At 33.3% G+C, this 22,112-nt stretch overlaps 1 protein-coding gene across 13 annotated transcripts in view; it reads right to left on the reverse strand.

Moving 5' to 3' along the window:
- ASPH (aspartate beta-hydroxylase) overlaps positions 1 to 22,112 on the reverse strand; it is a 97,677-nt gene that overhangs the window by 30,052 nt on the left and 45,513 nt on the right. For 5 of the 13 annotated variants that reach the window (XM_087931291.1, XM_087931293.1, XM_087931285.1 and 2 more), the window contains 10 exons: positions 21,544 to 21,597; positions 20,586 to 20,633; positions 19,569 to 19,601; positions 18,373 to 18,405; positions 15,016 to 15,060; positions 13,893 to 13,946; positions 13,368 to 13,412; positions 4,865 to 4,900; positions 2,567 to 2,652; positions 1,769 to 1,855 (listed from right to left, as the gene is read on the reverse strand). In XM_087931291.1, coding sequence (XP_087787417.1) covers positions 1,769 to 1,855; positions 2,567 to 2,652; positions 4,865 to 4,900; positions 13,368 to 13,412; positions 13,893 to 13,946; positions 15,016 to 15,060; positions 18,373 to 18,405; positions 19,569 to 19,601; positions 20,586 to 20,633; positions 21,544 to 21,597 — 521 coding nt within the window. The remainder of the gene's footprint in view (positions 1 to 1,768; positions 1,856 to 2,566; positions 2,653 to 4,864; positions 4,901 to 13,367; positions 13,413 to 13,892; positions 13,947 to 15,015; positions 15,061 to 18,372; positions 18,406 to 19,568; positions 19,602 to 20,585; positions 20,634 to 21,543; positions 21,598 to 22,112) is intronic. The other 8 variants (XM_087931298.1, XM_087931294.1, XM_087931297.1 and 5 more) reach the window with 5 other exon arrangements.

Raw genomic sequence — 22,112 nt, forward strand, 5'->3', positions numbered from 1 at the left:
TCTTCAACTCATGTAAGGAAGTGTTAAATTATATCACCTGTTCCCTTCTTTCAGGGGAAGTCTGAAAGCTGATGATGTAGGATCAAAATGGACCTGCTTTTAAAAATTATTATGTAGTTAACCATTCAATTTCTACAGCACAGGGAAACCTTGTCCAGGGTTATATAAGGAATTCTTTTTCCCCCTCCACATCATCTATGTAACTTGGGCCCTTGATATTTATAATTTATACTCAACTCTTTGCACTTAAGTTATCTGAACCTCCAAATGTATCTCTCTTTCTCTGATCTTTGGGGCTGACTTAAATGGGTATTAGTTCCATTCACTCAGTGCAATATCAGCAGATAAAAGATATAGTACTAAACCCAAATTAATACCTTGTCTGTGTTTAGCCAATATTATTAGGATAAATTTAAATGATAATTCCAATGCCATGAAAGAAACATCTTAATTTCGATTATTTAGATCCAAAAATCTAAATTTTGTCATCACTGTCATAACTGCAACATTGTCGGATATGGCCAGCTATCAAATACTCTCTCGCACTGAAATAGGACAATTCAGCTTCAAATGCCTTTAAAACTTTTTCTACTTGGTGCGCATTGGTTAGAATGCAGTTTTGCCAGCAGTTTGATTCTCACCGGCTCAAGGTTGACTCATCCTTCCAAGGTCAGTAAAATGAGGAACCAGATTGTTGGAGGTAATATGCTGACTCTGTAAACTGCTTAGAGAGGGCTGTAAAAGCACTATGAAGCAGTATATAAGTAGTATATAAGCAGTCTAAGTGCATTGCTATTGCTATTGTCATCCACAAAATAATGAAATGGCAATTCTCCACTATAAAGAATCCATAAGGGAACTTTCCATGTTTTCCCTTAGAAATCCAGAGGTTTGTAACATGCAGAAACAGCACTACCTGTGCTCACCAATCCTGAAAACGTGGGCTTTCTTCTAAATCCATACAAAAGTTAATAGCAAATTGGAATTTTCAATATGACAAAATGAAAAACAAATAACATTGAGAAAAATCATTCACTCTTTATTAAAGGTGATCATTCCCGCCAGGGTCCTTTTCATGCTATGCTACATTGGCCATTAAATTCCATAATTATGGAATCACTGTGTTCTGCCCTTGGGGTTTTGTTTTTGCCAATTCTGATCCATATAATTTTCTGATTACTGTACTTATAAATAGAGACAAATAAAGGAAAATATTCTCAGTTCAGAGGAATTTGTCAAAGTCCAATTAACTTAGTTACAACAAACTAATGTAGCCTTAGTCTATCACTATTAACCTATGAGATAATATTACATCCCCCACCCCTTATACAGTTGGTAGCTTGGTACACAATTGCTTTGAAACTCCTCAAATTTGGTACTCAGGGCATTTTGATGTAAAAGTTTTATCCTGGTACTCATTGTTTGTTTAGTATTCAACGCACAAGCTAGAACTTGTCGGTGTCAGCTACCTTGTGACTCACTACATTATTCTTTATGGGAAAATTTTGTTTGGTACTTATTAATTTTGGTGCTCATCACCCCTCTTGGAACCAATTAACAATGAGTACCAAGGTACTACTGTATTTTAAAGAATAAAATAAGTGATAGATTATGAAATTAGAAGCTGTTCCCTATTGCAATTCTTTATTTCCTAATATCAATTCTTTACTTACTTTACTTTATTTGCAACCAGCAAAAAATCTATAATGAGATATACCACAGTTTGATTTTCCATGCACAACTTTTTAATTTCTTGTTTAATTTTTACCTGGGCTTTTCCATATCTTGCTCGTGGACTTTGGGGATACTTGCTTACCAAAGCTTCAAATGCCTTTAAAGCTTCTTCTGTTTTCCCCTGAAAGTCAGACAGAGTTATGCTATAAATAAAGAAGAGAAATCCTTACAATTATTATTTAAGTAAGAATGCACTCCAGATATGTTTGATGCTGACTCTCAAAAGGCCCAAACAAGGAAATACAAATATTGAAACCCAGCACATATAGTTGGGAATGTACAGTGTCAGGGAAGTGTCGTGGAATATTTTGTACTTAAGATATAATATACAATATTAAGAACAGATACAATGACATTTTGTAAATCCATTATTAAAATATCACTAAAGAAATATAAATGGTATAAATTCAGGGAAGAAAACAAAATTCTATACTTCCTGGGTTTAAAATTAATGTCCTAGGAAAAATTAAAGAGGCCTTGATGGGTATTTAAAATATAATTATTTAAGAGGGGATAACTTTGAATAATTTCTGATCACTATGTTAAGAAATTAACATGAACCATTTATCATAAAAATTTATCATCTTCTTTATCTGAAAGAGATTATGACAAATGGCTTGTGTTAATTTCTAATTTCTAATGAATATCATTCCAAAGACAAGTCTGGTTGTATATCAATTACTGGCATGTTCAGAAATATTAAAACATTTCTGCTAAGCCAATGCCTACTCACACACTCTTTTTTTCCCCAGAGGAAGTTTACTAGCAATTAATTTAGCAATGATACATGGAACACACACACACAGTTTTAATTTTGCAAACTAAATTTTACCTTTTTGCGTAGCTTTTCTGCAGCATCAAGTTCAGCTTTAATACTTTTATCAAATTTATTGAGCAATTTTGGTTTCTTCTTTTTTACTATGAAAGAGCATAAAAAACCCACAAAATTTCCACCAAATTCAGTAATACTGGAGATTATTTCATGGCAACTCAGGAGCTTTGGTATAATAAATCACAGTTTTCCATTGGAAGGAAATATACATTTTACATCCATAATTTGCAAACTAAAAACTGCATCTTGGTATCAGCTTCTGTTTTCCATTTTCTCTGCCTTCTCCTTTCTTATCCCAAACCTGCCCCACACTATTGTATTTCCAAAGATCTCTTTCCCACCTTTCTGCCAGTCCCATTATCCTCTCTGGTTTTTACCATTCCAAATATGATAAGTAGCAGAGCTATAGCTTTTATTAGTTTCACTATACACATAGGGGATCAACATGAGCATAAAATATAAATTAGTAAGAAATCCCTTTCCTCCAAGCAGTGAAATGAAGACAAAAAATAAATTTGATATAATGAAATCTAAATCAATGAATTTAATATGGCCATTTTCTGTGTACAGTATCTTTTTCAGTCCTTTGGAGGGGTCCTTGGGGATAAAACTGGTCCTGAGTTTCTATTGCCAATATTAACATTGAAAAGATAACATCAACAAATAAGGATAGTATATTTGAGGGAGGGACTGTTCCAACACTTTTGTATGGGGAAAATTAATCTAGAACAAACAAAAAAACCCAAGGACCTTACAGTTATGGAATTCAAGACAACTATGGCTGATAAGACAAATAGTAGATATTTTTAACCAGAACTCCAAAACCACTGTTAAACCAATTTGTCAATTGAAATACTTACAGTTACTGTAAGCTATTTCCCATACATATTTGTCATCTGTCAGAACTGTAAACTGTATTTGTAGGAGTTATCTACCTATGTAGCAGTATTACTAGTCCTTCCATTCTTAATATTTAAACACATCTATATTTCAGTATTTTGAATATTACAGCATTTTAGCTCAATAAGATCGACTGTGTAGGCAAATGAATGAAAAGAAAAGAATAGCATGATTTGACGTCATTTTTAAAGACTTGAGAGGTCTATTTTCATAGATTGCTTCCAAGAACACCCAGGACATTGAGTTCACATTCTATCATATGGACAACAAGGAAAAAATGACAGATATCTACATTGGCCAGCACTATATAATATCCCAGTGTATTTTGAAGAGGATTCAGAAGAAATGATTGGATCTGGTACAAACAAAATGTCTCAATGGTCCATTAAAGTAACCTGTCTTGTGTATGACTACAAAAAAAATGTATCCACTTTCAGGAATCTATTCATAAAGATTAATTTCTTTTTTCTTTTTTTTGCAAGTTCATGTAGAAATCTAAAAAAAGGCTGGGCTGCTTCAATAGGTAGCAAAGTGGGGGCATTTTATGCTTGCACAATTCAGTTATTTTGAGTCATTTTTAAACAATGCATATATTATGGTGTAATTCTTACAATACATATCAAAATCAATAAATTGTTATCTGAAGATAGCAACCTCTACACACCATTTATTTCACTGGAATAGTTTACTTAGTAGTAGCCTTTTTTCTTGCTATATTTCTCTTCAAATACCATGTTATAATAATAAATTAAAAGGTATCAATACTGCCAGCTAAAGCAAAATTTTTCATGCCTTACCCATTTTATTTCAAATTGAAAATGTAGCTGTCTCAACTCATTCAGCATGAGATCAGTAAGAAAACTGGAAATCTTCAGCAATATGTATTTAGTGATAGGTCACTTCAGAAACTTGAAGGTTTCTGTCTTTAAGCATGAGAACAGAATGCTTCCAAATTTCAAATGCCAAGGCTTGTGATGCATAGTAGGCATCTGGTAGGCCAAGCTTTTAAACTATTATCATCTTTTGAGGATTTATTTTGTGGAAGAAATGTGAAAAAGGATATATCTCTTAAACAAAAAGTTTGGAAATCAAGAAGTCTAAATGATATATTAGGCACAAGAGAAGTCCTAGGATTTGCCTAAGTGCCATTTCCAATTGAGAACATGAAATCTGTAACTATGCAGTCCATATAGATAAAACATTTTCCTCCCAAATCCTAGAATGATATCCAAAGTATTTTTAAACATGATCATTACTTGACCCTGTCTGACTGTAGATGTCAAAGTCTGCCCCAACCAACCAACCTCCCCCCTCCAAATTAATTAGACTATTCCAAATATGTCCTTACCAATATAGGAATTTTAGATTTTTGAACTGTCCATATTTTCAATTGCTTACCTTTTTCTTTTTGAAGAGTTTCTTTTTCACCATGTCCTGGAATAGGTAAACAGATTTCTTATCATTCTGATCCTTTTTAAAAGCAAGTTCAAGTGTATATTCACTGAATTATTAAAATGCTGTCTTCAAATAAATAATATGTAACCATAATGTGCACAGATTAAAATATATATGTGCCGTTAATTAAGGATGTGCAAAGTTTAAATGGGTTGCTTTGCTTTGATGATGCTTTCAGCAAAGCATTCCTTTGAAATGCTTCCAAAAGCAGTGTGCTTTCCTCAGCTTCTAATATCAAGATGGCTGCATTGATTTGATTTGCCTCATTTCTGAGGCTTCCCCTGGTAACACCAATAAGTGGAAAAAGCTTTTGCCCATGTTAAAGCATACTACTGAATACTACTGCTGGCTATATGAACTGCTGGCTATATGAACTGCTGGCTGAGGCTTTGTGAAGACACAAGATACAATTACCATCATCCTTTCAACAAGAATCACCACACGTCTGAAAACAAAGTTTGAAATTAAATTAAGTTTCCTTTTCAGATGGAATCCCAGTCTTGATAAGTTTCCTATATAAAAGTGCATTTGCTATTCACATATTCAGTATTTCATTGATACTAATGAAATGTTCATACAAGTCACATTTATAAAACAAGTCAGTGAGTTTGTTTAAATTATCTGAATATATCTGATATATCTGAAAAAATATCTTAACAATTTTTGATATTTCAACATATATGTAGAAATGACTTTTTCTTAATCAACCCAGAATCTAAATCAAATCAGCTTGATAATCATACTAAAACAAGGCAAATCAAATGTCTTAATTTTTTTGTTCTGTTGAATCAATTTTACAAATTATCTGTTAATCTGAATTGGATTTAGTATGATTTGTTTAGATTTGCTTTTTTTAGATTTGCTTTTTTTCCCCTAATACTTTTAGTTCTACGGAGATCATTATACTCCTGTTAGGAAGGCACCATTTGTTATCCAAGACATAAATTAAGGTGCCTATCAGTGAACAGACAAGATAAATTCAGTTCTAAAAGACTATATCCATCTATCTATACCATCCAAATTCCTCAGAGAGGTCTGGGTATACAATACCACAGATAAAAAAACAGACATAGTTTGTGAAATAAATTCAGCAACAGTTACCTATATTTAGTTCTACAGCACATGCAAGGAATTCTGTGCAGTAACCGTAAAGACTGTCATGCAATCTATCTTTATGCCACAAGTCCTCTGCAATGTCGATATGAAGCAAATGGTCCTAACATGTTAAATAACAGTTTGAGTTATGTCCTTAGTATAATACAACTCAAGACATACATTCTGGAAGTAACCGTTAATATTCTGTTTTATTTTATTTGTGCTTCCATTAATTGTTTCTAGCTTCACCTTCTTCCTTCCTCCTGAATGGTTTTTTTGTAACCTTTATAATGATTTAATGACTGATCACTAAAGTGTACGCCAGTATTTTTTAAAAAAATAATGACTCAATTCATGAAACGTTCTTCTGTATTTTATTGCAGCAAATGTTAACACAGAAGGAAAGGTACATATTTTAATAGTCCCCTTCATCTTGTCTCCATGGCACACTTATGTAAACAAGAAAAACATATAGTAGCATAACACAAAATTTGATCGTAGCAATCATCTTATCCCAGCATTTCAAAAATAGAGTCGTCGTACAAAAATTCAATTTATTTTACCCAAAATAATCTTAATTATCCTTAAAATTATGGCTTTATAAAATATATTGCTGTCATTTAGAAATGTACAATTTTAATTCCATGAAGAATAATACTTTGCCTTGATCTATATGAACAGATTGTTTCCTAAGTATTATAAATGTATATGGCATAGTCCTTCTAGCACAGTGTTCTCATTTCCTGCATACACAAGGAATAGGGAGGGACCAAGGCAGTTACAGCTGATGGGAAATCTTTCATGCATAGATGGAGAGACTGAAGAAGAAGAGAACAAGTCCACAGAAATACCTGATAAAGCACTACGTACACACTCAAATTATGTAGTCCTTACTATCTTGGATTTCACATAATAAAAATGCACTGCATTTATCTCTATTTTTTTTTTTCAAAAAATCAAGTTACAACCAATCACCACCTAAAATATACAAGCACATATACTATAGCTATTGTAGTGAACCCTCAAGGATTCAAATATTTCCTATGTCAGTTTGAAAAATATTTATTTTTTCTGAAAGAATATCTTTAAATTATGCAGCAGACTAAGAACAATTTTCTTACACACTGCCTCAGTTAATCATCTTTCGTAAGCAGAGTAAATATTTATTAAGAAATAAATGTAACAAAGTTTTTGGTAAAGCAGTTACAAGCAGTAATGATTAAACTGTAAGCCTAAGATCATTTACTTTTCAATCTTATTTACTGCAGAAGTTCTATTATTATAAGAAGTTACAAGGATATCACTTACGTAATATCAATATTTAATTGCCTGGCAGTTTATGTGAAACTGTAGCAGAGATAATAATGAATCCAAAAGAAAAAGGTGTTTTAATATTAAAGTTTCATTAGAAGAATCAGTCCATCAAAACATAAAAAAGTAAAAAATATATATTTAGTGATCCTCCTGGACTATGGTTAAATTATTTGCTTTACCTGGGCTAACGTCAGATAAATAATGGCATACAAAATTAGTACGTAGAAGTCCAAGTCAAAATTATTTCACAGTCCTATTTCACTAGTTTTTTGCCATAAGGCATGTAAATATACCAAAAAAATTTGTTCACATTTGAAAACTTTGTAAAATCAGGTTACACCCATAATTTACTTTTACATTATAAATAGCACATTTACAATTATGTGAAAACCACATATTAAGGTTCAGATACAATTAATTTGTCCACTAATAAGAGAAGTAAAAAATGTATACTAAATGCTACAAAAATATTAAAAGTGAATATTAGTATTCTAAATATATGCTAAAGTTAATTGATATAGTAAAAGGTCAGCTATGTGCTATGGTGCTATGTAATCCTTCACTGTTTAGGAATTTTCAGAAGTATCTTTTGCATTTATTGGATAATTTTAAGAAAGGAATTTGCCATGCATATGAAGTACTTTTTAAAAGGTTTTACATTTTTATGTTATATTAGTAGTTATGGGAAATGAATTGAAAATGGAATTTCTAAATGGAATAGTCTCATAAAGTAATTTGTGAAACACTTTTTAGTGTCTACCACCCACCACTAATTTTCTGAGCTCCATTAATTATGTCATAGAAAATATTTAACAAACATCTGCTGCCACTGTGTAGAATATGGTTTAGGCTGGTCCTCCTGATGTAGGGAGTCTTTTTGAAGCGTTAAGTATCTGAAAAAATAAGGGGAGATCTAAATTAGAGGACCAACAGGTGATTTAGAAATAATCTCTAATATAAATATGCAACTTTGTAATATAGTTAATTTAGCTATGTGTTATTAGAAATACTGTTTAATTAAGCACAAAGTTGCTACCTAGGGGAAAAGGTAGGCAATAACAGAATCAAAGGACACTCCCTTGGAACTAAAATGATCACAGAAATCCAACCCCACCTCTCTTTGATATACCTATTAGATATACATTAAAAAAACACCCATTATGATGGGAAAAGCACATGTGGAAGGAAAATTGCCCAACATACATTCATATTTATGAAAGCTGGAGTACCCAAATGATGAACAAATTTGGCTTATGTCAGAATGTTTTTCAAAATCCTCATTGGAAAATAAGTGGCACTCAGTTGCATATGGAAGAGACTGTCTTTGGCACTAGTTTGGGCTTCGGTTTTTTGATCTTAGACATTGTGGCAGAATGTTTGAAAAAATGGTTTATATGTATACAGAAGGAATATAGAAGTTGAGAACAAATAGACTGGAATTAAGTCTTTATCTTCAAATCATAATATATTATTTCAGCTACTGTGTTTCTCCAACAATATGCTCCCCCCAATAGGAAGTCCCAGCATGTTTTCTAGGCATAAGGTGAAATTAAGCGCCTCCCCTCAAATTTAGGCCTATTTTAAAACATGCAAAATGGGGGGGGAAGAGCGGGAAGGAACTTATTGCTAGGAGCGCCCCTCAGGCAGCCATGCCTCACCACCAGCAGCTCCTAACGGCCAATGATGGCAGAGTGCAGAGAGTTCCCTACCTCCACCAAGCGCCTTTGCTGCAGACCCGGGTATGGTGCTGGTTGCAGGCTGGGTCAGCGAGCGGGTGGGGGCAGTGTGGATATCAGTGTCGGCATGACGCTTTTCATCGCGAGACCTTTAGTGCCCGCTGCTGCTGCTTTCCCTTCTGCCCGTGCCGCTGCCTCTGTAGCTTCGTGACGTAAAGTGCCTTGCTGCTGCCACCCATGCCGACGCCTGCCCGCTGATCCGGCCTGCACCAGCACTCGTGGAAGCTACGGAGGCGGCTCCCCGGCCCCAGAAGTGGCTGAAATGCTGCTGGTGGAGGAATGCACAGCACTCCAAATCTGGCAGCGGCACGGGCAGAAGGGAAAGCAGCAGCGGTGAGCACTGAAGTTCTCATGATGAAAAGTGCCATGCTGATGCCAACATCCACAATGCCCCCGCCCGCCCGCTGACCCAGCCTGCAACCAGCACCATACCTGGGTCTGCAGCAAAGGCACTTGGTGGAGGTAAGGAGCCCTCCACACTCTGCCATGATCGGCTGTTAGGAGCGGCTGGTGGTGAGGCATGGCTGCCCGCAGGGCGCTCTAAGCAAGGATGCACAGAGAGGAATTAAGTCACCCCCAAAAAGATGTCCTAGCTGTTTTTGGGGGGCTGAAAAAAAAAGACCCGGCCTTATTTTATGAGAAACATGGTACCAATCTGTAAATCATGAAGGTAGAAAAAATAGCAAACCAATGTTTAAGTAGAAAAGAAATCTAAAATTGCTTGTATTGTCCTCTGTTCTATCTTATCAAACATTTAATATAAAGAAATATATCTTCAAATGCAGAAAACTGTGCCAAAAAGAAAGAGTCAAGGCAAATATCATCCTGGAAATTGCAGGAATTAAATACAGTACATACAGGAACTGGATTAAATAAGAAATCTGTAAAAGGGTATTGATAGCATCAGATATAGGAACCATTATGGATGTCTCAAGACCAAAACCACAGAAATATAAGTAGTTTATTTACTGGGGTCTTTTGAGGGAAATTATGAGAATGGAGTTACAATTCCATGTGCCAGTTAATGTTCAAATATAAATCAGTTGCAACTGAACTAAACATTCTTATTCAGACCACTGTAACATAATAAGATACAGTAGAAGGAGCTGTATCACCAAAAGTACAATTGAAATGCTTAGCAATTACTCTATGGGCTGTCCAGAAAGCTTTCACATCAACTCAACTTTACCACTAGTTAAAATGGTAAAATTCATTCAAGCAGTTGTCTAGACTTGCATTCCAGTCCCACTATAGCCAAACTAGAGATATGTCCCAGAAGATTGTGTCCTAAGAAGAACCATCCCCGATATATTCCTCAGCACTTGTATTGGAGGAAGGAGCTATGCTATAAAATGCAAACTAAGTCATGTATACCTAAATACCTATATTAATATAGATATTTTATTAATTGTATATTAATAGTTTGTGCTTTCTTGACTAACCCATAAAGGGAAATACATATTTTACAACAAAATCGATACATTTTCTATTTGTATATTGCTCAGAGATATGTAAATCCATACAACAGTTACTGAATATACGTGGTAAGACTTTTAAAAAAATCAAGGTTACGTATATCAATAAATATAATGAAAAATAAACATCAATTTCATAGTTTGAAGCCACGAATAACACTCTAATAGCTATTTTCTATAAACTACTTGCTCTTGATTACAAGAACACACACACACACACACACACACAATTTATATATACAGCCAAAATCTTTTTAGCTGGTGGAGGGAGAGAAAGAAGAAAATACAAGTGATTTCTGTAGGCACTCTCTTGCATCTGATTCATTCCCTCCCTCTTTGCTGAGTAAACAGATTGGAGAAGAAGGAATTTCAAGATTATAAGCAGGCACACAATGGGGAATATACTGGCTGTTTCCTGAGTGTATTCACAGCTGCCTGCAATAGTACATTGTTTTCAAGGTGAATTCCTCATCATGTGCCTGCTTACTCTCTTGTAAACCCTTGTTCCCCACTGAATGCAAAATACAAACATTAATTCCTTTCTTATTAATTATACCAACATCTGAGTGAGTATTCCAAAGGGTCAGGCAGTTTAAGAGGCAAACAAAAGCAAAAGGTGTGAAACTAATTGTCTTGTCAGTTTTGAAGTGGCTATCCTAGCATTGTTGCTGAGAGAAGAATTTCAAAGGGCAGGGAAGTGGAGAAAAGGAAAGTACAGTTCTGGCTAATAGTAAGTTGTCACAGTTGTTTACTACTTACTATTTCACTTAGCAGTCCCAACCCAACTGCGATCACTAAATGAGGACTCTTATATAGTCAAAGTTTGACTTTCACTTGGCATCTGACAATGTTACTCCAGCTGAGTCTGTGCTTCAGGATAGTCAGGCTAAAGAACCAGGAAGCCAGAATTCAATGAAGGCTGATCAGCCACAGGGATCTCCTGTTCAACTGGAACTGTTGGATGATGAGGCAACAACCTCCAAGCCCCAGGTCTAGACAAATATTAAGGTGACCTGAGGAGGCATCTCACTAAGAAAGGGCAAGGCATGTGTAATTGTAGCCAATTGGTTAACTAGATTTAGCTGCCCCTTTGCTTGTAGTCTGTGTTGGAAACATTTGACTTTCTAGTTCTTGTTTTTTGTTCCTGACACTTGACCATTGGACCAACTGACTACCTAATTTGGCATCCTGTGAGTCTTGGAATGTATTTGGCCTATGTTATTGTTTCTTGGACTAGTCAGGCAAGCTCTCTGAGACATTTGACTCACACTGCTGACTGTTGTTTGTCTAAAATTCAGTGCCAGTTTTGAATACTTGGGGGGAGAGTGCATATCAGCAACCCTGAAATGGAACATTACCTGCACTGAACTATTACTGTTTAATAGTATGGGTAATCCATACCATGATGGATAAAAATTGGCAAAGTTTAGATTCTTATTACTACTAAAAATTATGTGTGAATATTAGCTAAAATTGCAATATAATTGCTCATTTAAAATGCAATATAATTTGCTCATTTAAAATTAAAATATTTTTAAAACTGAAAGAAATAATGCTCTTAAGGATTTCTTTTTCTAGTTCTTTTTAAACAATAAATGAACATTACACATAAAAAAACCTCCAACCAAAACCCTGTAAGCCATAGTTTGCCTCTCTCAAAAATGCAGCTTTAAAAAAACTGATTAAGCAGCTATTTCACTTAAGTTCTTGAAGATCTATAAGTTACTAATCTACTTTTCAATGATAAACAGTTCAAAATTTGTACTAGAGAAAGAATATAGAAAATGAAAGGGGTTTCTGGAATTTCAGTTCACTATTTTTCCAATCCTGAAAAACATGCAAAACTAACATGGTTATTTAGATCAAACCAATTATACAGTTCCTGTTTCCTGACAATCAATTTTCTAACAGCAGGCTAAATTTATAGGAAAGAATTCCATGTTTATCCATGCGATCACACGTATTAAACTGCCCTGCCATATGTCTGCCCCTCTGCTTAGAGTTCGTACTAATAGGAGCCACAAACCTAGAAGATTTGAGATGATTTTGCTATATCGTAGATGATGGAAAAGTGCAGTGAATGTAGGAGAGGTAATAGGTTATGCTATATCATATTTTGCTATACATCTCATATATGGCTATTACACGTCACATCAAGATGTAAACTGAATTTTTGGTCTCACAGAACACCTTATAACTATATGCTTTCCCTGAGTATATTTTGAAAATTAAAATAGAAATTCATCATGGAATCAGATTTGAAGAGTTCCTGTTGCAGATCAGTAGCTCCCCAAAATTAACATAAATTAACACTCTTCTACAGACACGTGTTTTTTTTATTGCAGTAAGTTATCTGCTATCAATAATCCTATTTTATACTTATCTCATTTTTAATATAATTTTTGTCCAATTCAAAGACTTTAAATTTCATGGTTTTATCTATACCATTATTTAAAGACTAATCGATATATATAAAAAATGTATCTATCATCAGCTGTTTTATTAAATGCTATTATTAAATTAGATGTTGAATTGCTAACCTGAATAAATACAATGATAAAATATAGGATTCTTTGAAATAAAAAGGGGGAAAGTGCTAGAAATACATAAAAATATCAACCTCACCATTATTGCTTGTTCTACTTAAAGAAAAATAATTCCTAAAATTTATGTATTTATCAAGAAAAAACTTTATCTTTTTAACTTTGGCTACAAACTTCAAATCTGCTTATGAGTTTTATTTCTACCTTTATGTAAAATGTGTCTTATGAGAACAGTGTGAAAATTACTTTTAATTAAAGATAAGAATCTGAACAGCTAACTTACCAATTATATCATCCTCTGTATAATCTTCTGTGTGAACAGGAACTTCTGTAATTTAAAGATTTTTAGTCAATTATTATGACACAAGCTTACAGATGTTATTACAACATTCTAGGATTACTAAAACAATCTTTTCTCAGAAATCAAATGGCACAAATATGTTTAAAGTCCTTACATGGCAAAGATATTCTGCCAAAACTGGGTTTATTCAAATAGGATAAAATTCCTACATAGAAAGGAAACAATCCATAGACAGATCGTTATATTGAATAGTTATATCAGCAATTGCCAATTATTACTATTTACACTTAAGGTGTCTTTTTACTGTTCATGGATAACTTCTTGTGTACATACTAGTTGATAAAAAGTAACTCAAATGTATATTGTTATAAAATAATTCTGCTTATATCATATCAATATAAAAGGAGAAAATATATTTACATATCTTTGCAGCAGTTTTGGTCAGATCCAGTTACTAGTGCTATTATATGCAAAGTAATAGTTTGAACGGACAAATATTGTACTAACCTGTATCATGTTGTTGAGCAGCCACATGATCTTCTGTATGTTCATCCTTGTGTACTATGAACAAGTTGGGGGGAAATGGTATTTTTAAATTATGTACACTTGCTTCTTGAAATTGGCTCAGTAATTTCAATAAAAGAAGCTAATGTGCAATAAGTATTAACAGTATATGTAACCTTATTCTGAATTAGAAGGGATAGATTAAATTATACAGAGTATAGCAAAATAAAAAACAGAGATCAAAAACAAGATAGAACACACTTGTTAACCATAATACCCCAACCAAGATAGTGTCTGGTCTAGTGGCACATTTCACCTTTAACATTAACAGAAACTAAAAGACTCAAGTCAGGTGGAAATGGGAATGACTACAATTTATAAAATTCCCCCCCAAAACCCAGTATTCACTTCTTGTTTGGGGAAAAGTGCCCCATAACGACCTCTCAATGACCATGCATTTGCTCAATATCTGTGCATTCACTTAATGACAATGCTGAGTGGTTTAAAGATTGCCACAAAAAGTCAATGAAAAAGTTTTTTTAAAAGGTCTCTGAAGATTTCTCTGCAGTGGCCCGTTTATGGAACACTGGATGATTAGAATGAAACCTGTTAGTCTTTTGTAAGGCCCTAAAAACCTGTCTATGTTCCACACCCAGGGTACTAAATGTGTTAAGGGCCCCATTTCCTTGCTATATTGCTAATTGGCCAACAATCTTGGCTCCTATCTGTATTTAATTAGTTTTTATTGTTTTAAAATATTTTCAATATTTCAATTGTAACATGTTTTTTGAATTGTAAGCTGCCCAGAATCATTGACTGAAATGAGTGGCTATAGAAATTGAATGAATGAATGAATGAATGAATAATAAAATTGGGTCAGACCCCTGTTAATCTGCTTTATGACTGTCACCATTGATAACTGCAGTAAGCAGGCTCCATTACGGTTGTAAGTCAAGGACTATCTTCATTGGTTCCAAATTATACAGTGAAGCTTTCTTGTAATACTGCATTTTTTATTCCAAAATTGTTTGTATAAAATGCATATAAATGAACTTAACAACATATTTACAATAATTAATAATTTCTTTTTCAATTTTTTATCTTAAGATAATTAATAGATATATACCTGACTGAATAGGTTCAGTAGCAGAATCTGAAACATCTGCATCACCTAAGGAAATAATAACATATCTATTAATAAATTATTATGGAAAACTCATAAGGCACAATAAGGCATATTTCAACAATGATTTTTTTAAATAAAGTTTTATTTGGGTTTTCATACATACAAAATACAAGTAAAACATCTTTTTTGAAAATAGCATGGTCCCGGGTTGAACTTCTTTATACAGACACAAAACTCAATTTCATGCTCCTTTTTGTGTTCTATTCCATATCTTATACTATTCTATATTTTCTATATAGTTTTTCCCCTCTTTTAATTTTCTCAATTTTATTTTGATTATCTCATCTCAATTCAAATCATTATATTTATACTTTTGTCTGTTCTGTTTCAATTTCATATTATCTTTTCTCATTAAACAAGTTTTCTCCTGTAGTTATTAATTGGAGTATGACACCTTTATATCTTTTAATTGCATCCATTCAACTCTTATTTAAACTTCAATATATACCTTAAGGTTATGACCTTCAATATAATACATAATACATAACTTCCAATCGAATTCTGCTTGGAACATTCTTATAATACACGCTATATTCTTTTAAAAAAAGGATTATAAATATATGTAATTATAAACCCTCATTCCATTCCAATTCAGTTCTATCATTAATAATCATTAAAATCTTAACATCTTTAACATTTCTTTTCAATTACATATCATACTTCCTTAAAGACATGTATAATCTCCATAATTAATTTTTCCCTTATTTCTCTTCACATGTTTTGTAAATCATTATTCATTTCATTACGTTTATTTATAATTACAATAGCTATTTTATCAAACATTTTAATCATACATTGTTGCATATTTTCTAAAATTATTTCTATTTCTAATATAACAATACTATCTTACGTACCTTTGCAGAATCCCTTTTTCCATTAAATTTTCACCCATTATCTCTAAATAGGCCCGGTTTCTCTATAATTTGGTTTTCCCAATCTTAAACTTTCCATTCTCTTTCCCACCTTTCCTTTTTTCCCCCACCTAAGATTACTTGTTCATTAAAGATGGCTTCTTCTTTGTTGCAATCTTCTTGTTCTGCAGGCATTTCTTGTTGTTTCTCATAGTTCCAAATCTCCATTTCTAAGAACTGAAATACGAAGCCAAAAGAACCTCTCCCTTCTTGTGCACCTTCTTTGTACTTTTAAAGTTCCATTTTCAGTTCTTCCAAAAGTGGAGCCATTTTAAACAGTTTTAAACAACCACCCGATTGATTTAGTCATTCAAATACAATAACCAAAAATCCAGAGATCATCAAGTAATCCAAATAGTCCCAAGCTGTTTCTTCTTATTTCTTTTTCCACTTTCTCTTCCTGGGGTTTTTGTTGCAATGTTTCAGTTAAAATGTATCTTTTGGAAGTCTTGTTGAGATTTTGCTGTAAGTTCTTTTTAATTCCAGGCAGTCTCCTCCCTTCCAGATCCTGCCCTTTTATTCTTTTTCTCTCCTTTCCTGTTTTCAAAAGCTTTTGATTATCCAGAAATCTTTATTATCCCTTTGACTTTTTATTTTCAGCATTAAATGCCTATTAATGTCAAAGTGGATTTTTTTCCAATTTCTTGCTTAAGTCTCTTAGCTGTCAGTATAGGAAAAGGAGAAAAAAACCCAAATCTTTTCCCTTTTCTCTCTCCTTTGCTGCTTAAAAATCTTCTTAGAGAACAATGTTATTGTTTTTTTTTAATAGTTTCAGTTCCAGGGTAGCTTATTTGTTGCTTTTGCTGTTTGACCCGGTCAGCCAAAACTTTCTCTTCTTATCTTCTTCCTGCACATTCTTTTCCGGTCGAGTTCTTCTTTGTGGTGGTCATTTCTGACCACCGCTACAACCGCCTTAGGGAAAGGGAGTATGGCCAGCTGGGGAGGAGAGATGCGGCTCTCCTCAACCCTGCAGGCAGTCTCCCCCTTCTTCACCACCTCTACGGGGTGGCTTAGCCCCGAAACCAGCTGGCTCGGGGCGCTCCAGCGGTGAGCACGGAACAAAACCTCACAGAGAGGAGGCTTCAGTCTGTTGCCGAAGAAGCTCTAACCAGAAGTCCAACAATGATTTTTTTTTTTAGATTGTTGCTGAGATGAATAAAGTCATGTCCTTGACATCCAAAATGGCCAATGTGATGGATAAGGCTGTTTCTATAATCTTAGTGGTAACCTTTGTATATATTTCTTTATTTGATATAAAGCTGCACATCTCAAGTTGTAGCATTTTAAAACACTATAAATAACAGAATATAAAAATATAGTTTTCCTTTTTACTGATATATGTAAATATATTTTATTAATATATGTAAAATATATTTAAATTTGGCCATAATTTTCATCTCAGTTTGGTTTGAACAAGTAATAGGAGGAAAACCAGTGCCTGTCAGGTTGATTATTCAATTTAATGTGTATTCAACAATCCTTTAAAAAAAGAACATTTCATCTATTTCTCTAAACTTCAAGTGCTCAAATATTTCAGCACATTGAAAAATCAACTACTTCTGGTAAGAGAAAGAATAGTATTTTTACATACAACAGTGTTTACTTTTGGGGACCCAGGGAGGGATGGGATGGCTTCAGTTTATGTTCTATGTTCTTTCACTAGAAATAATCACCAATACTTTCAAGGAACATTTATTCTTCATTTTCTTTTGTGTAGCTCTATTCCATGTGTGCTGATTTTAAAATACAACCTATTCAATTTCATGAGGCTGGACTTCCAGAGAAGAAATAGTGACCTGGAATAATTCTTCACTAAAAGCAGAACTGATGACTGTAGAGGAATGAAGAAGTGGCGAGTGGGCTAGCTCTTTGTAATCCTCTCTGAATAAAGGGCACTTGAGATTACCCACGAATGCTCCACACAATACAAGGGTGATTGGAACTTCAACTTCTCTAAAGATAAGAGAATAGCCATCTTGTTCAAACTATATATTCCATATATTCTGAGCATCATAATTACATGCAAAATGCTTAATCATGTGTCATAATGACATCTGTAACTGTGGTTTCAAAGGCCTTTTTTTAACATGTCATACCTGACATAGATAAAAAGAAGTGGCGTTTCAGTTAAATGATTGCAACCCCATTTAGATTTTTTTTATTCTTCTGAAGCAAATGCCCTGCGAACCATATCACTTGGATCTTGCTCATCAGAAAATATTTGACCACACATAATACTTGCGTTGATTTTACCTATTTTGCTTGTGTGAATCTTTGCTTTAAAATGTGGTGGGAGTAACCAGAAAATGAAAGCTAAAAATAAATATTTCCTCATAATGTATTGCCCTAAAATCCTTAGAAATAAAAGTGACCAATTTATACTTACGTTCATGTATTTGTTCTGGATGGTCAATTGTTTCTGTAGATTTATTGCAACAAATAAAAATAAAAATAGAAGTTTTAGGAAAATATAACTAACAAAATAAAAACATTTATGAAAGTAGCTTATTTTAAAAAGTATAAAGCTATAGCTGGAAGCACTCTATACGTAGCGTTTTCAGTTGATTGTATTACTGATGTTTGAAGTATTTTATTACTTATATTTCTACCAGGAAGATAGTACTGTTCAAGAGATATTTATTCAGTATGTCCTTGCTTACCAATGTAAAAGCAGATTTTTATATATTTTATATTTTTATTCAATCTATGTATTTTATTTCACTTTATGAATCCACATAAGAATCTTTAATTAATGGATGTTTCCTATATTTTCTACTCTATACAGGATATGTAGTCATCATACAATATTAAATAAGTAAGAATATGTACAATTTCTTGTTTCTACTGTGCTTTTTAGTAGGAGTTGAAAGTAAGCATTGCAGCTGCTACTAAGTAGGGTACCTGAAATCCAGCAATAAATGATTCTGTAACAATTACAATTCCTTGTTCTAATTGTACTATTATTTCTTCACTTTGCCTATGTTTATAGAAATGTTTAATTTATTGTCAGACACAAACCAATACAGGCTATTAAAATAAAAAAATATTATAAGTGTTCAATTAAATGTTACGTATCTGAAGTAAGAGTGCCATTACTATCTATTTGAAAACGCACAGATGAAGAATATATTCTGTGCTATATAGAGTTAGAAAACAAATGGATTCAGAAGGCCACAATTTGGAATGTAACAGCTTGCATTAAAAATATTACTTTTCATTAAAAAGAAGGAAAGTTGAAATTGGTTATCAGTGCTCTGTGTCAAATTTAAAAACAAAATGTAAATCAATTAGAATTATAGCAACAGAACGCTTCCTATCATTGACTAAAATGTTGATAACGTTTTCTTGTAATTGTAAACTTTCAGAAAAACTGAAAGTTTTTATTCTATGTGAATACATAGATCACACATAAAAGAGTCAGTGTACTTGTTGAGGTATTCCCTCAATATTAACTTATTTTTTAAAACTGCAGACGAATGTATTAAATGTATTTCTTGGTCAATTTACATCCAAATGTTGAGTAGACTAGACGTAGATACTGTAAACATTTAATGCACAGTAAGTAAATAGGAATCTACATACTAGTATGCTCAGTGAACTCTTCTGTCTCTAACTCTAAAAAGAACAGATTGCATATCTTAAAATTAAACATCGAATGGTAAGTTGCTATGAATTAAAATTTTCTGCTATTATAGACGCTTTGCTCGTGAAGTCTGAAGATGGCGAGTGGGACCTCGTCAAAACCTCGCCAAGATACTCTCAATCTTACACAGGAAAAGACCTGAACATGCCAAGACCTGCATATATATGTATATGTATTCAGCTTTGTTTGGGTATTTTTCCACATCATTATAGTTGTGCTTTTAAAGTTGTAGCAACGTTTCGGCAGAATCTCATCTGTCACCATGAGGCTTCTGTATACAAACACTATACAGAAGCCTGATGATGGCAGATGAGATTCTGCCGAAATGTTGCTACAACTTTAAAAGCACAACTATAATGACGTGGGAAAATATCTGAACAAAGCTGAATACCATACACAATACACACACACACACATACACACACACTGTTTACAAGAATATGTTATGCATTAAAAGCAAAGTATCTGGAATTAAATGGTGAATGCCATTTCCTTGTGTCAGTTTCAACATACTTCACAACACATTGGGATTCTTTGGGAAAAAGTAGGAGGATACCAAGATCTTTGCCCACAACATTGTTTCTGGTTGGTTTGGCATAGTAATTTATTTGCACTGACATATTAGGTTTTGCAAACTTGATGAGCCAGCTCTTTCCTATCCACTCAGCGCTCTGTCATTGTTTTTCTACATCACTCTTATGTGTTCAGCAAACAAAACAGATCTCCATCAGCAGAAGATACCAATCAGCTGGAAAAAGACTATGTAAATATCATATAATCACAGAATTTATATGGAGTCAAATGGGGAAAACTTTGGGAACAGATAAGTTAATTAGCATTCACTGAAAGAGACTTAAAATATGGCATTGTTTATTTAATATGACAGATGAATGGGAAACAATGCCGTGCTGATAATCACTACTGAAATCCTATTAGAAAACCATGAAAAACCATACCTTCTTCTTCCACATGGTCAGGCTGTTCTGTATTTTCTGGAGCAGATTCTGCAATTGAAAAGAATATTAAGATCTGTAAGATACATGGTGTTTTGCAAACTTGTTCATAAAGTATACCCTTTCAGAGGTATTATGACCAAAAATGGAAATCATGACCCCCTTAAGTATCATGATTTCTACATGGATGAAAGTTGCTGTTCTTTCACAGAAGTGTTCCTCACTTGTACTTGCCACCTAGAAAGTGTGTTACAGTATTGATTGTAATTACTATTTTTTGTTTTAATATATAAGATTATTTTCTCCCCAACTGTTACTTACCATTCCACACACTTATACATAATTTCACATTACTAATTCTATTTGATTCACAAAACTGGAAATGACCAGACTCTCTAGGAGACGCTTAAAAGACTGAGTGCATATGCTTTCTTTCCTGCTCAGTCATATTCTTCAAACAACTTATCACAGTTTTATAATACCATGAAGTAACTTTTGGTTCTCCCAAAGATGAATCTGTTAAGAAAAATTAACTCCACTTCTTCAGGCTTAACATTACTGACAACTAGTAAGGAACATATTTGGGAACATGAACAATTCTCTTTCCATGTTCTTTCCAAATATACAGTCTGTGTTGTGTGTGTGTGTGAAATTTTTCATTCTTCCTTTTAAGATAGAGCTAAGCAAATTAAGTTTGAAATCAGTGCATGCAACCGAAGGGAGTTTTTTCTAAATTCAGAAAGAAGTCTTAGTCCCATTTGCTAGGTAGAACAACATTAACTTTTATGACCAAAAACAAGTAAGATACTTATTAGTCTTGATCACTCAAATAGAAAAGCCAGGTTATACAATTAAAAGATAGTAAAAGAAAATTATTGACAGATCTATAATGTACTTTTAACAATTTACTTTTACACATCATTAAATATATTTCACTTATATTAATATAAATCAGACATACCTGAGATTTCTGGCTCATTTGTGTCTTCTTCCACGTGAGAATAGTCGTTTAAAACTGAAAATTAGGAATGCCATATTATATTACAAAAACCATTAATATACTGCCAGGACAGGAGATGTTTAATATTGCTGCCACAAATCTTAAGCCGTTAGTTTAAAATTTCAGCGAAATAAGGTGACAGGAAAGAAATCTGTATCTGACTCAGAAGAAAATGTTTTACAAATCTCCAACTGTAGCAATTTTGCATATGTGAGATTCAAGCACTGACAATTTTTGTATAGATCGCCCATACGTGTATACCTTTTCCTAGTGTACTAATTAACCTTTTCTCAGTCAGCAATTTTACATAAAATAATATAAAGTAAATTTATTTTAAGTCGTAATTGAATTGTTGAAATTCTTTATCAAAACTTTAAATTCAGGAGTCCTTGGTCCTTTAGATTCACTTTTTTTCTATATAAAAATTTCACTGAAAGTGCTGAATATAATTTGCAATTCCTGCATATTCAGTACTTAGTCACTTTGTGGCACTAGAAAGTTATTAGTTTATTTATTAATTTAAAACACTT

The sequence above is a fragment of the Pseudonaja textilis genome, chromosome 3 (assembly GCF_049901715.1).
Source record: "Pseudonaja textilis isolate UNSWEBS1 chromosome 3, rPseTex1.2, whole genome shotgun sequence".
In the NCBI taxonomy this organism is placed as follows: Eukaryota; Metazoa; Chordata; class Lepidosauria; order Squamata; family Elapidae; genus Pseudonaja; species Pseudonaja textilis.